The sequence below is a fragment of the Clavelina lepadiformis genome, chromosome 1 (assembly GCF_947623445.1).
Source record: "Clavelina lepadiformis chromosome 1, kaClaLepa1.1, whole genome shotgun sequence".
In the NCBI taxonomy this organism is placed as follows: Eukaryota; Metazoa; Chordata; class Ascidiacea; order Aplousobranchia; family Clavelinidae; genus Clavelina; species Clavelina lepadiformis.
In genome coordinates this window covers 9,448,159-9,461,568 of record NC_135240.1, presented here as the reverse complement: position 1 = coordinate 9,461,568, position 13,410 = coordinate 9,448,159, and the positions used below count along the sequence as shown (strand labels likewise).

Genomic DNA, 13,410 nt, shown 5'->3' with positions numbered 1-13,410 from the left:
AGTGTTACCTGTGGTGCAGCAGAGAAGGTAGTTTAAATGATTGATGTGCAGGAAGTTGCAACAACAATCATAGGAGGGCTGTACCGCGGTACCGGTACCGTCGATACTTTTTAAAAAATATCGAATCTCTGTACCGTATAACTTTTTTCAAGAAATTTCAGTCGGTCCCGGTACTCGGTACTTTTCAAGTGATAATTTCAAAAGTTTAGCAAGTATGTTTTCAAAAATACATGTTATTTAATCCTTAATATAGAAATGACAAGTAAAACTGCTAGCGATTAACGTCACATATGTTTTGACCTGGAGTAACCTTCACCAAGGACATAATAGCGGCAAACATGGTATTTGAAGCAGTAACGTTTACGGAAAAAGTACAGGTACGAAGTGCCGAACTACTTTTTTCAAATAGTACCTCTGACAACAATGCAGCGACTTATATGCAAATATCTTGCGCACAGAGGACAAGATGACGTAGTTAGACCAGTGCACAAGCACAAATTAGACGTGCCGATTTTGTACTACCACAAAAAAAGAAAATAAAACCAAAAAGCTGCTTTTAAATTTTTATTTACTGCTGTTTCAAACGTAACAAATAGTAGCCAATAAAAAAAAAACTTGAATAAACATACAAATTGTGAGTTAGAACATTAGCATTTGAAAAATTAAGATATAAGGGTGGAGGCTGTAAAGTGCTATCTAACTTATAAACTAACAAAAAACAAAAATAACAACACTGTGGTTAAAACAAAAATTTCATGATTAAAGGAAGAAGTAACGTAGCGTATAAGAAGCGTACATCAAACAGGAAATTAGTAGATTTGTCATACAATACGAGCTTTGACCTACAATGTCAGCTTAGGTTTAATAACTCCAATAATTTGGTTCAATTCTTATTCAGTTAAACTAATATTCCTGAATTCCTCATTTGAATGAATTTCAAATCCTATTGCGTCTATTTTTCGGAAACGGTTTGGTTTTCTGCGCAGCAATTTTGTGTCACCGTATTCAAGCAGCATACTTCGAATTGCGATGTTGTTTCGTTAAGATACTGTGTGGTAGGTGTTTGGGTAGGTGGGGTGGCGTTACGTGCTATGATGTAACTTCCTCAGCTACGTTCTATTATAAGCATTAGGCTTATTTCTTACTCAGCTCCAGTTATAACTTTGTTGCGTTTGAATGAAGACGTTCTAGTTGCTTAACGTTGCTCAGGCTACGGTAACGGTAGTTCAACATAAATTGTCGAGTGTTCTGTAAATATCTTCTACTTGGAGTAAATAATGAAAACGAAATACGCTACTGGTAAAAATTACCTGTATTGTAATCTAGTTGGTCTACTCGTGTTGGTTTGCTCGTGAATTGCTGAAGGCTGTTAATGGTTGTTGAACTGAGAAATGTGATATTCGATTCCCTGCAGGCAATCACAAGTCGAAAAAGTTCCTTTTAAACACCTGTTATTACGCGGTTCGTTGCGCTCCAGCAGGCAAGCGCAGTAGGAAACATCGTAATTATGCGGATTGTTGCGCATTCAGGTCCTGATCCGTGACGTCATGGCCACCCTGTTCTGGTACTGTAACGCTAAAGTCTAGTTATGCACAAGCCATGCAGTCTTTATTTCTGTTGGAACTTCAGTCTGTTGAGACAGCTCAAAGATCTTTACGAAAACGTACGGTTCTCTGCAAACCATTTGTAATCGCCTTCCAACATGTCTAATTGATTTCAGTACTTCGTTCACGGAACCAAAGTCAGCGTAACAAGTTTTAAGCTTTTAGTGTTGAAGATAGGAGAAAGTCTGAAAGTTTTGTTGTTTGGTACTTTTGTTAATAGTAATGTTAATAACCTGTGTCCAACAAATTTTTAGTTTTTAGAGGATGAACTAGCACCTAGCTGTTTTTTTTGCTAAGGCAGTTAAAATAGAAATTGTTGCGTGTAGCAGCGATTGATATATGATACGTTTGTCATTTAAACCTATTGTGGTTGGCGTTGCATGCATGGTGAAACTTGAATGGTTTAAGTCAGTGACTTTAGCGTGTGAACGTGACGTCATTGAGACGTACGATATCCGTAAAATTAAGTTGATTTAGAGGTGGTTCAGTTTTAGGAATCTCCATATTCAAAGGAACAGGTTTCCTATACGAATGTCTCATTGGTTGTAGTAATATTCCACGAAAATTGTGTAAATTTCTTGTACGCGCTCAGTCACCATCACTTTTAAAGATCACACCAATTTTTTGTACGTTTGGCAATATATGTCGTCAGTGCTTGCGCAATATGCAGTATCTGATTAAGAATCTCGGAAATTAATACCAATAAAAATTGATAAACAGAACATGAAAAATTTAGAAGCTGCTTTGCAAATGCGCGTATTGATTATTATCCAGGGAGCAAGACAATTGCAGATCACAGGCTGCCCGTGTTTAACCAGAACCTGCGTAAATCTTCCGGTGAGTTATTCTTCAAACGGAATTGTAGTAGTGGCTAGTTACAGTTGCATTCCATATTTTGTGTGATTTACATGAACTTGGAGTTTTTGCAAGGCTAATTACTCGAGAATTCTGCACCTGTATGTGATGCCCGGCTGTCAATAAACGAATGAAGTACAGTATGCTTTTCACAAAAAGCTGGTGTTTTGTGGTTACTATTTTAAAACGTTTGCATTACGTAGCAATAAATACATCAATAGCTTTCTTTTCCTTAATAAGAGTGACGTAGGCCATTATGACGTGTTTCCGAGTTGCTTGGTGATGATTTTATACAACCACCTGCATCAATGTCGTCAAATACTCACAACTTATTTTGGTTCCAGACATCATGGCTTTAACTGTTATTAGTTTCATTGTCCCCAAAAGGCTTTTCCCCGCCAGTATTCCTGTCGTGCCTTAGTAGAATAGTTGGTTTCTTCCACATTGGCTCAATAGCTCGCAATTATTGTTAAATTTGTTAGTGTTGTGAAATGATGGCATGGCTTACTGCTAGTCTTGCGAGTTAAACAGCATAGTAAGCTCTTTGTCTGAAAGAACTTTGATGTTATGATTTCTGGAGCAGAAAGGCCTGAAACAATTGTTATAGTCCAGGGGTGGCCAGACCTGCTTCATGCTCGAGCCGCATATAACATATTCCAGTTTTAAAAGAGCCACAACAAAAACACAATAAAAAACACGAATTTATTCACTCACAAAAAAGTGTAGCTATTGATTAACATTAGTGTTGTGTGGTGATACTATGACTATGAGTCTCCAACTGGGCTTCACCAACTCTTTTTGCAATTATTATTATAACCGTAACCAAGACTTAAAACTAGGTCAGCCCTGACGTACAGCTTCAATCTGACAGTTTACGTAACTACAGTGTACAAGTTAGCACACTTCTGTACAATAACGTACTTTTTGGAGTGTAATTTGATTATTACTAACAATGAGTCCATTGTTACTACGTGTGATAGAACGCATTGTTTCATAATCTAATCAAACAACTCGTCTAGACCGGGAAAATGCATGTCTAATTCATCAACGCAAATTCATTAAAGAGCCGCAATCAAAGGCTCAAAGAGCCGCATGCGGCTCGAGAGCCGCAGTTTGGCCGCCCCTGTTATAGTCCTACGCTTCTTTTTGTCGTGTACTGTGCTGTAATCTTGAAACATTCATACAAAACACGATTCTCGCGTCGAAAGCTATGTATACTTTCCAATAAAGCAGCGATTTAAAAAACCTTGAATTGTTGGAGCCATTTTTGATGTAAGGTCAATACTGTACTAGAACCCTGTTGGTCGACAAGCGTATCTTTTTACACAATTACGCCTGAAGCGTGTCATTGCACCTGAAGTATAGCTGTCGCTGAGCTATTTATCACACAAGTCTATAAGGTTTTGTTTAGTTCGCAGTAGGCAACTGGGCAAATTTCCATTCATAGTTTTTGTCACCTAAAACGTTTTATAGCACTTCGAATAATTCACAATACTCGTTTGCAAACGTTGGTTTTAACGTGTGCAGTGTGTCTAACACTTTTGTGCGTTGAATCTTTACTTAAAAATTGGAGGTAGTAGACTAATGTTTGGTTGTACAGTACTGTACAATTTCCGATCGTTCGATTCGGTGTTGGATTGGTTTGACACAGGAATCCAGGAAGTGTCTGGCCATCTATGAGCCATACACAGCCAAACTAAACCAGTGTACTGGCTTGCTAGGTATTTTTAGCTTTTGATAGCTTTCGGCAGTTTGTTTTATTTTCATTTGCACCGCAAAGGACTTCGTCAAATTGGCGTGGACTCAGCGTGAAGTTTGTAAACGACGTGCTGTTACAACTTGTTGAGCTAAGAATAAGATAAGTTGTTGGCAGTAACTAGTACAGCTGCGTGTTTGGGTCACCGATAAAGACCAAGTATATTGACGTCATTAAAGCTCACAATGATATCATAAAGCAGTGGAAGCGTTTTTCAAATGTGACAATTCAAACAGCATTTATAGTTATCGCCGTTTTGTGTGACGTTTTGGGAACAGACTACACTAGTATTTGCAGCAGGGCTTTGTATTTATAGCATTATGGTTATTGGTATAAGATAGCAAACGATATTCTCACAGCTGGCAATAAGTAAGGCTGGTAGACGATACATTCTGTGTAGTGTGTAACTGTGTACTGCTTGTGTATTATAGGCTACCTACCGCCATGGGTAACTTCTATGCACTTGGATGGACAAAAGCTTCAGACAAGTTGTAGTAAAAGAACAACGTTTTTTGTTTCAGAATTTTAATGTAACTGCGGCCTTGTTAACCTGAAAAATTTATATTATGTTCAGAACCCTTGCAAAATTAAGGTGAGCAGCAAGTTTTACTTTTTACAGCAGGAATGGAACCGGCATATCTAATTTTGCTTTGTTTATAGAGGTCGGAAGCAACGTAAGCTAAAAGCGAGAGACCAAAATCCCAACGAGGTCAAAGAACATACTCTAGACCCAGAATACATAACAGACGATGCTTCTAGAAACTTAGGTAAACGAATGTCCGTATATAGCTTGTCTTGTACAGCGTTATACGCCATGAAACGAAACAGCAACCTGTAGGCGTTGTGAGAAACTGGTGGCCTGTCATTCATCGTTGTATATTTTGTTGCCGGTCTGCGGTACTTGACAAATAAGAGGGCTGTCAAAACCGATTTGAGAAAAAGCTTAGCACTGGGTGAACAGTTGTGTTGTCTTTCAACGTTTTGATATAGCATTCTCTCGAGATACAGCAAGTTATCATTTCGAATAAAAGGACTGTCTGAACATGGCTTTCATTCGTTGCGATGTGCCGTTTTCGTTACTTTCATAGATAACCGCTTTCGAAGGGTTTTGAATCGTTAAAATGTACTGCTTGTAGATTCTTGTAAGTGGCGCTGTTGAAAGACAGTTGATTTTATTTGTACATTGCAAAAAATTACGTTTTTTGTGTGTAATTTTGTGTCTTTGTCGTTTGTCCGGCAGCTGATTCACGAAACTGTTCCAAAACTTCCTTGGCTACCAGCGAATGCAGTCAACTGAGCAACGGTGACGTCATTGAAGACATTGCCCAATACGACGACGAATTGGACGAGTTGGATGACGTAAAACCGAGCAAGCCGGATGATACGGTCATCCCAGCAGATAAGTTGCTCGATATATTTGTGACCAAACATGCAGATGAAGACCGCTTATTCAGAGGGGAATTTGAGGTGTGTAGACGTACCAGCCTCTTTTCAAGCGCATTCAGATGCACAATAGGCATACTGTATGTGCCCGTTTTCGAAGCGCTTTTATATAACAAAATATTGCGATACTGTAGTTGATTTTGAATAATGTTTTCGTAAGCTGGTGTAGTATTTTGGTGCAGTTTTAATAAAACGATAGCAGAATAATGTATCACCTTAAAATTAACTTCAATGTTTTAACACAAAGCTTCGCAAGCGTAAGCCTGCGTTTCAGGTGTCGCTATGAGTATAACTATACATTTCTAAAGATAGGTTAACTATTTAAAATTAAAATTAAACCGTTATTTTACGTCTAGTCTTTACCAGCGTTTGTTGCATCACACAGTCCCAAATGTGAATATGCAAAACGTCCTGAAAATAAAGACAAGAACAGATACAAGAACGTCGTTACGTGTAAGTATATTTAGTACATTATGTCAGCTAATTAAGTGCTATCCATACGTGGATTTTTCATAAAAATGTTTGGTACGTTGTCATTGCGACAATTTGGCTGCAGCTTGCTAGGTACATTGATTACACTTGCGTCATTCAATGATCGATATATTCTTGCAACTATATACCTCAAATCCTCCATTGTGGTGATGGGGGTAGCAGTTTGTTAAAAAAGTTCACCTTTTTTTCTAATACTGACAGAAAAGTGCAAATGCAGATTGATCTTAAAATTAAATCAAATAAATGTCAGTAATTATACCGGAGAAAAACATTTTCAGCAATATGTTTAACAATAAGTAATTGCCAAAATGTGTCGCGAAAAAGCGCAAATTTAACGTTGATAGTGACATATGTGGTAGCAAATATGACGTTACAATGTGAAAACAGTCCATGACGGTGTCGTCTCAGTTTTTACTTACGCATGCGCATAACAAAAATACCTTGCATTAATTGTCTGTACGTGTATTATAATTGTTGTTTCACAACTAATGAGATAGATGCTTACCACTAATATGGGTCTTCACTGTTGGCACTAGTCTATTTCGCCGCCGCCACCGATAAATGTCGTAAAGACACGAATGCTTCACTAGTGAATGCACTGTCACCTGTGGTATTTCTATGTGGAATATAAACATTACATGCAGTTATTCACCTACCTGAGAGGTCGTTATTCAATCCAAAACGCGTTAGCTAACCTTCAACTACCACCATACTTAATTCGAACGCCAGCCACCCAGCATATTGAATTCACATTGTGACGACATCTTCGTCGTAATTAACATCAAAGTTGAGATACTTTTTCCAATAGTTGCTTAACTACTGAATATTATTGAAAAATTCTTTGTCCGGTATACTCGTACTTTCTGGCAACTCTACATTCATATTCATTTAAGGTCAATTTGTTTCGGGCTTGTCTGTTACTTAAACTGCGACTATTCCACTGACACCAATAATATAGGTGAAACAAAACCGCTTTAGCTGAATTTTTCAAAACCATTGTAGTATGTATAATATATAACATTGTATCAGAAACAGGCCTACAATTTTTTTTCATAAAGCGTTCTTTATAAAAAGTTTTGTATATTTATAAAAAGTTTTGTATATTTTATCAAATTATGTATCGTGTCGCATTCCTGTAAACTTTGTTTAATAATAATCTTCACAATAATTTAACGACGTAATATATATTGAAGGTGACGACAGCAGAGTAGAGTTAGATAAGATGGAAGGCTTTGAAAACTCAGATTACATAAACGCTTCATACATTGACGTAAGTAAATTTGGCTTTAACGCTCCATCAGGATGCCAAGCTATCTATCCGGGTGTTATTAATAAGTAACCCATCTGTAAGTAATATTTTGGGTTTACCACTTACAGGTAATGTAAATGTGCTTTTTTCAGGGCTACAAACACCCTAGAAAGTTTATTGCTGCCCAAGGACCCAAAGAAAATACAGTCGCTGATTTCTGGCGGATGATTTGGGAAAGACGTTGCTACGTCATAGTGATGATTACTGAACTGCGCGAACTTGGAAGGGTTAGTATTGTATTGTTTCTATCATGGGCTTAATTTTTGTATATTCTTTTATTGTTACAATTCGACTTCTCTCAGATATCAACATCTGTTTTGAGTTTCACTGTATTAGCAACTGCAAACAGCTCATTTAAAGCATTTCCGTTTATTCGTAAAGCATTAAATGCTACATTTGTGAGTGAAAAAACATACCTTTCCATACCAATACCTTTAAGCGATTCGTTCTTATTTAAAAATACCATACATCTGTATTGCCACTCACATAATTCATACACCTGCCAGAGTAGTTATTTATGATGCGGCACAATTTTTACTTTTACAGCACGTAATATAACATACACTATAGACGTGGCCGACGGCATTTGCTTTTCAAGGTTGCTAATAATAATGCTTTAGGTAGGTTAGTTATGATTATATAGTAATTACGATTATCTAGTGATTACGATTGCAACTTAATAGTGGTTTGCTGTTCCGTGGGTTCTTCGTTTTCGAGGTCGCATCGTTACAAGCTACTGTATGTAGTATAATAAGTCGCATCTGTACTCGAATGCAAATCACACGCTTTATGCCGTAAGTTCAAAGGGGCCAAGAAAGAAAGGAAATGACGCATTTGAAATTGTGAAATGAAAATATAACAGTCGGTGATTACACGAGCAGACATCTGTTTGAACGTTATAGGAAATTAAACCAAAGGCATCAGCGTTACGCGACCAAACGCAAAATGTTTTGCTTTATTGGCAGACTGTTAAGCGTTAGGAGACAGATTGTTGGGCATTTTATTCTGAGGTTGTTTAACATCGCAGTTGTCCGCAGCCAATATTATATAAACTACTGATTTTTTTACAGTACATAAGTTGGCGCAAGTTTTGGCAATACGGCGATAAACCGGCCTGCAAGTCATGAATTAAACAAAACGGGAATGCTGTATTTTTGGTAATCTTCATGTTTTGTTTTTTTCTTTCCGCAGTTTTACGTAAAAACACTTCCGTCACCCAACAAATTTCCGGGCAAGGTAACAACTCCTCAGTTGCTTTTGGGGGGTTTCGTTTGCATCTTCCGGCCAATGTTTGGCCATTTGCTTTCGATGCGTAAAAGCTTCACTTTATGGTTTTGCGAGAAAACCATGTTGATAACAACAACAGCATTTTGTTGGCTAAAAATATCTCCTCCCTCCCAAAAAAAAAATGTTCCAGTTACACGTACACAAATGAAGAATTATTTAGGTTCATCAAAATTAGATCATGTGAACTGCCTTTACGGTCAAGATTAGGCAGTCTTGCATTTTTGGTCAAATTCAGTGTTTGTATTTTTTGTTGGATTTTCGTATATATTCTAGTATTTTCTGTTTTTGAACTTGAACTCACCTGCGAAATGTCTGCAGTTAGTAAACCACAAACAAAAATGCTTTAGTTTTTACACGGCCGATTGTTTTGTTGCCCTGTCAAAGCGCCACAAACAGACATGCACAGCTAACAGAATGCTGAAAATGGGAATATTTTTTGCCTGGAACTTCTTTTGTTTTTTGGTTCCTCATTAAATACAAAATAATTTATTTTCGAATCACGAATGCATTGTTTTCAAGAATATTATTTCATTTAGTTGATTTCGGCTGGAGATTTTTGGTTGCTTTGCCTGCTATGGATTATTAATCTTTTTTATGTATATGCAAGTTCTAACGTTTACTCTCAATGTAAATTATGTGACAAGACGTTATCTTCACTGCAATCAAGTTCAGTGCAACAACGGGCATACTTGTAAAAGCGCACTTCTTTTATCAGAAAAAATGCGAGCAATATTGGCCGCAAGATGAATACGAAGAATACGGTAAAGTCACCGTTCAGACACATTCAACATTTCAGTACGGGAGTTTCACGAAGAGATTACTCAAGGTTTCCCATTCAGAACACTCCGAAGAGGTAGAATTGATAAAAAAACGTTCTGTTGATGACTAACACATTCGAGTATAATTTTTGGTCGAAGTTAACCATGACAACATTCCACTCGAGTGGGTTTTCATTGTCTGTGTGAAACTTTTCCCCCGAATCGGCACAAGGCCGATCTTATATATACCCTATCCATATAAGTACACTTAGCAGTGGTTCTTATTTATGTTAGGATCCCCGCATGGTAACCCAGCTCCAATACCGCGCCTGGCCCGATCATGGTGTGCCTAAGACAACTTCGGAAATTTTTCGATTTAGACTACGAAGTTTGGAAGCCCAACCCGACGACATCGATGCTGGGCCTATTGTTGTACATTGCAGGTAGAAATACATCTACAGTACTGGCTGAAGCAGTGTTTCTTTGTTGGCAAGTAGGCTTGACGTGCATTTTGTGATAAACAGCTGTCTACGTTGACCACAATTTGATCTCACATACTTGGTTTCTGTGTAGAATGAAAAGTTTATTTCTTGACCTCGTTGCAGTTACGAAATTGCGCTAACTTGCTTAGACATACAGTAATGCAAAAATTCCGTATATGACCACCCATAAGAACGCTTTCTGTGACAGGATAGCAAATATGTACAGTTTTGTGATACGAAGCACGACATTAACAGTCATATGCTTTTATTCATAGCGCTGGGGTTGGTAGGACCGGAACATACATCGCCCTCGACTGCTTATTAGACCGTTTAAAGGAAGAACAGAACGTTGATATCTATTCCCTGATAGCTGATATGCGCCTGTGCAGAACGGAGATGGTGCAGAGTTTGGTAGGCGGCTATCCATCGCATTTTTAGTTATTTTATCGTTGTTATCGTAGAAATATTGCTGTGGTGCTGCGGTTATGCAGCCTAATATACGACAAGCTATAAGTCTATAAGTTTGGACTGTATTCTTGTTTTTATATGAACGTTGTGCCTTCTGTTACTAATCGTTTAATTACTATCTTTGATTGTTAAGAGTGCACTGTTGTCATCACTATAAGGAACAAAAAATGTCCTTGGCGAAGGAAATGCATTTTACTGTTTGTGAATTTCTTTAAGTCCTGATCGAAGGACACCTATCATTCTCAGACAGTTTCGTATTTTCTCTGACGTTTTCACATTTGCAGGACCAATACGTTCTTCTTCATAAGCTTATCACGGAACACCACTTGTTTGGCGACACTGACATTACGACTCAAGAATTTAAAGAAAAATACGAAGAATTAAAAAAGTAGGACGTTTAACGTGGCGTTGTTTTTTGTTTTTAAATACTTCTCGGTGCAAATCCTTGATTGAAATTCTTGAAAACTTGAAATGCTTCAAGCTATATACGAAAAAAGACTTTAAACATGTAAACAAGGTGTCATTTCATTCTAGTAAAAATGTGACTGTGCAGTTGCATTTGGCTGTTACAGAGTCGACGAGGAAACCCGACTTGCCGGTTTTGATTTTCAATTTAATCTGCTGAGTAACGCCTACCCAATGAACGGAAAGCAGGCGGCTGGCAAACTAGCAGATAACGAAGACAAAAATAGAAATAAAGATGTCATACCCTGTAAGCCTTGCAATGCACATACGTTGTATTAAAGCGTGAGCGCAAAGTTCACATGGACCTAATACGTGTTCGTAGACTACATCATTGCCAGCATACAAAATCTATAATTTAGGACTGTATGTGTTGTAACTGCGATGTCTTTTGTGCAGATGAACATAGCAAAGTCTTCGTTCGAATGAGACCCAACGAACAGATACCTCTGTATGTCAACGCTTCTAGTTTACAGGTGCGTTTCTAATTTGCTTCTAAAGAATCCTTCAGTCGGCGCGTGTAACGAGGTTAATGCATGCAATTCATGACATTGGTTGCCGTAGTCCGTAATGTAGATGCACCGCAGTTAGAATCGAAGCTGGTTAAAATGCAAGGCGTATTTCGTACACGTATGTTCACAAATTGTTTTATGCAGGCATATGATGTCAATACTAACCTTATTGCGTCACAAGCGCCACTTGAAAACACTGTCGAAGATTTCTGGCGAGTCGTCATCGACAATTACGTCACGTGCGTTGTAATGCTGACACCGCTAGAAAAGGACGGAAAAGTAAGATTTATTGGTTGCTAGGCGACCGTATTTAATCCTTCCAATCTTCTAACTCTTTATGCTCTTCCACATCATCAGAAGGAATGTTATCAGTATTGGCCTATGGAGGGCTCCGTTGAATTCGGTGAGATCTTCATCCACAACGACTCGTTGGATGAGCACGCTTACTTCACCGAATCATCTCTTAGCGTGATGAGCGAGAAGACGTCGCACACTATCACCCACATCTATTACAACTCGTGGGAGGAGGAAGACTCCCCTCCTGCTGAAGGGGACGCAGCCATCCTGGAGTTGGCGTCCTTCGTTGCCAAACAACTCAACACCCTCTGTGAAAACATCAGACCTCGTGTGCTTATCCACTGCAGGTGTGACATCATACTAATGTCTCGGTTTTCTCCTGTTTTTTGACTTGTTTCGTCATTCTTGCTGATTATATTTTAGTGACGGGGCTGGTAGAACGGGGGTGTTGTGCGCCATTATAAACCTGATTGAACGTCATAGTCGCGAGGGAAGGATTGATGTTTTTCGCTCTGTTAAGGACTTGAGGGACTGTCGGCCTCTTATGGTCAAGTCAAAGGTATAATGTTCAGTAATCCCAGTAACGATGCTTCCACATAATCTGTTCTTGTTATAAAGATGATAGTAGTGTGGCAAGCAAGCCTCGTTAAGTGTTATCAGCCCAGTGTTAAATTATGTGTTCATTTCAAGGAGCAATATCGGTTTTGCTATGACGTCATGAAAAGGCATCTAAAAGTCGTGGATTCCGCTCCGATAGCTCGTGAGGAAGATTCAGATCAATCGGAAAAAGAATGCGATCAACTCTGACCTCACAAACGAACCAATCGTAAGAACGGATTGAACTCCCTTCCGCTGCAATTCCCTGGGCGCGTCCCTTTACGCAACTGTATCCGATATTTCAACTATGCAGTAGTTAGGTACCAGTATTGCATGTCGAAGGTTAAGGAGCTTTTCGTGTTGACTGGCCCCCGTCGTTCTTTTACTATTTATGTGTGCATTTATGTTTATCGTTTATTACTATCATTTCAGAGCTACGTTACAGTCACTTGTACATTGCCACTTATTTCTATTTCTTTGTTAAAATATAACAGATCTGTGTGCAATATGTTTGAAAAGTTTTGTTTGCGAATGTAGTCTAGGTTTTTAGGCCTTAATGCCAGGCCTGTAGTGTTGGGCCGCATAATGTCAAAAAGAAAGCGATACCTATTGTGACTTCACAAACGAAACATCTAGAATTCATTTCTTGCAACAAGCCAGCAGCAGGTTAGGATATCTTCGCCCTTGGGCTTGTGTCAGACTGGTAGGAATTGACGCATTATAAGCAGTGCATGCTAAATGCTATCACTTTGTCAGTGTGCGCATGATAGTAAATTTAACAATTAACGAACTGGAAGATCAAATAGCGAAAGCAAAATAAAAAGCATCACCTGTTGGAATGGTAGGCCATAGATTACTGCAAGGCTGTGTAGTAATCTATAATTATAATTAGACTAAGCCAGTAAGTAAAGTACTATGGATAAGATATTATATCAGCTTGTATTAGGTAGGGACCGTAGCCGCACTTCACTTGACAATGAATTTTGTAATACCATTTCTTTTCAACATCTACAACGTGGATAACCTTATTTTGCTTTTACAACTCGATCAAACAGCGAACAACTCCGTATCAGCAACAGCAATGCTCA

The 13,410-nt window shown here is 38.4% G+C and overlaps 1 protein-coding gene across 2 annotated transcripts; it reads left to right on the top strand.

The window, feature by feature from the left end:
* The first annotated feature begins 4,645 nt into the window (after positions 1-4,645).
* LOC143455405 (receptor-type tyrosine-protein phosphatase alpha-like) lies at positions 4,646-12,828 on the top strand. Of its 2 annotated transcripts, XM_076955087.1 has the most exons (17): positions 4,646-4,807; positions 4,876-4,982; positions 5,456-5,682; positions 6,015-6,111; positions 7,344-7,420; positions 7,552-7,686; positions 8,651-8,695; positions 9,462-9,599; positions 9,799-9,947; positions 10,262-10,397; positions 10,739-10,842; positions 11,027-11,166; positions 11,316-11,392; positions 11,573-11,707; positions 11,786-12,072; positions 12,149-12,284; positions 12,416-12,828. In XM_076955087.1, the coding sequence occupies exons 1-17, from the start codon at positions 4,782-4,784 to the stop codon at positions 12,530-12,532; spliced, it is 2,133 nt and encodes a 710-aa protein (XP_076811202.1). In that variant the 5' UTR covers positions 4,646-4,781; the 3' UTR covers positions 12,533-12,828. The 2 variants fall into 2 exon arrangements, with proteins under 2 accessions (XP_076811202.1, XP_076811203.1); XM_076955088.1 differs by lacking the exon at positions 8,651-8,695 and having other exon boundaries at positions 4,647-4,807.
* Positions 12,829-13,410: the final 582 nt, after the last annotated feature.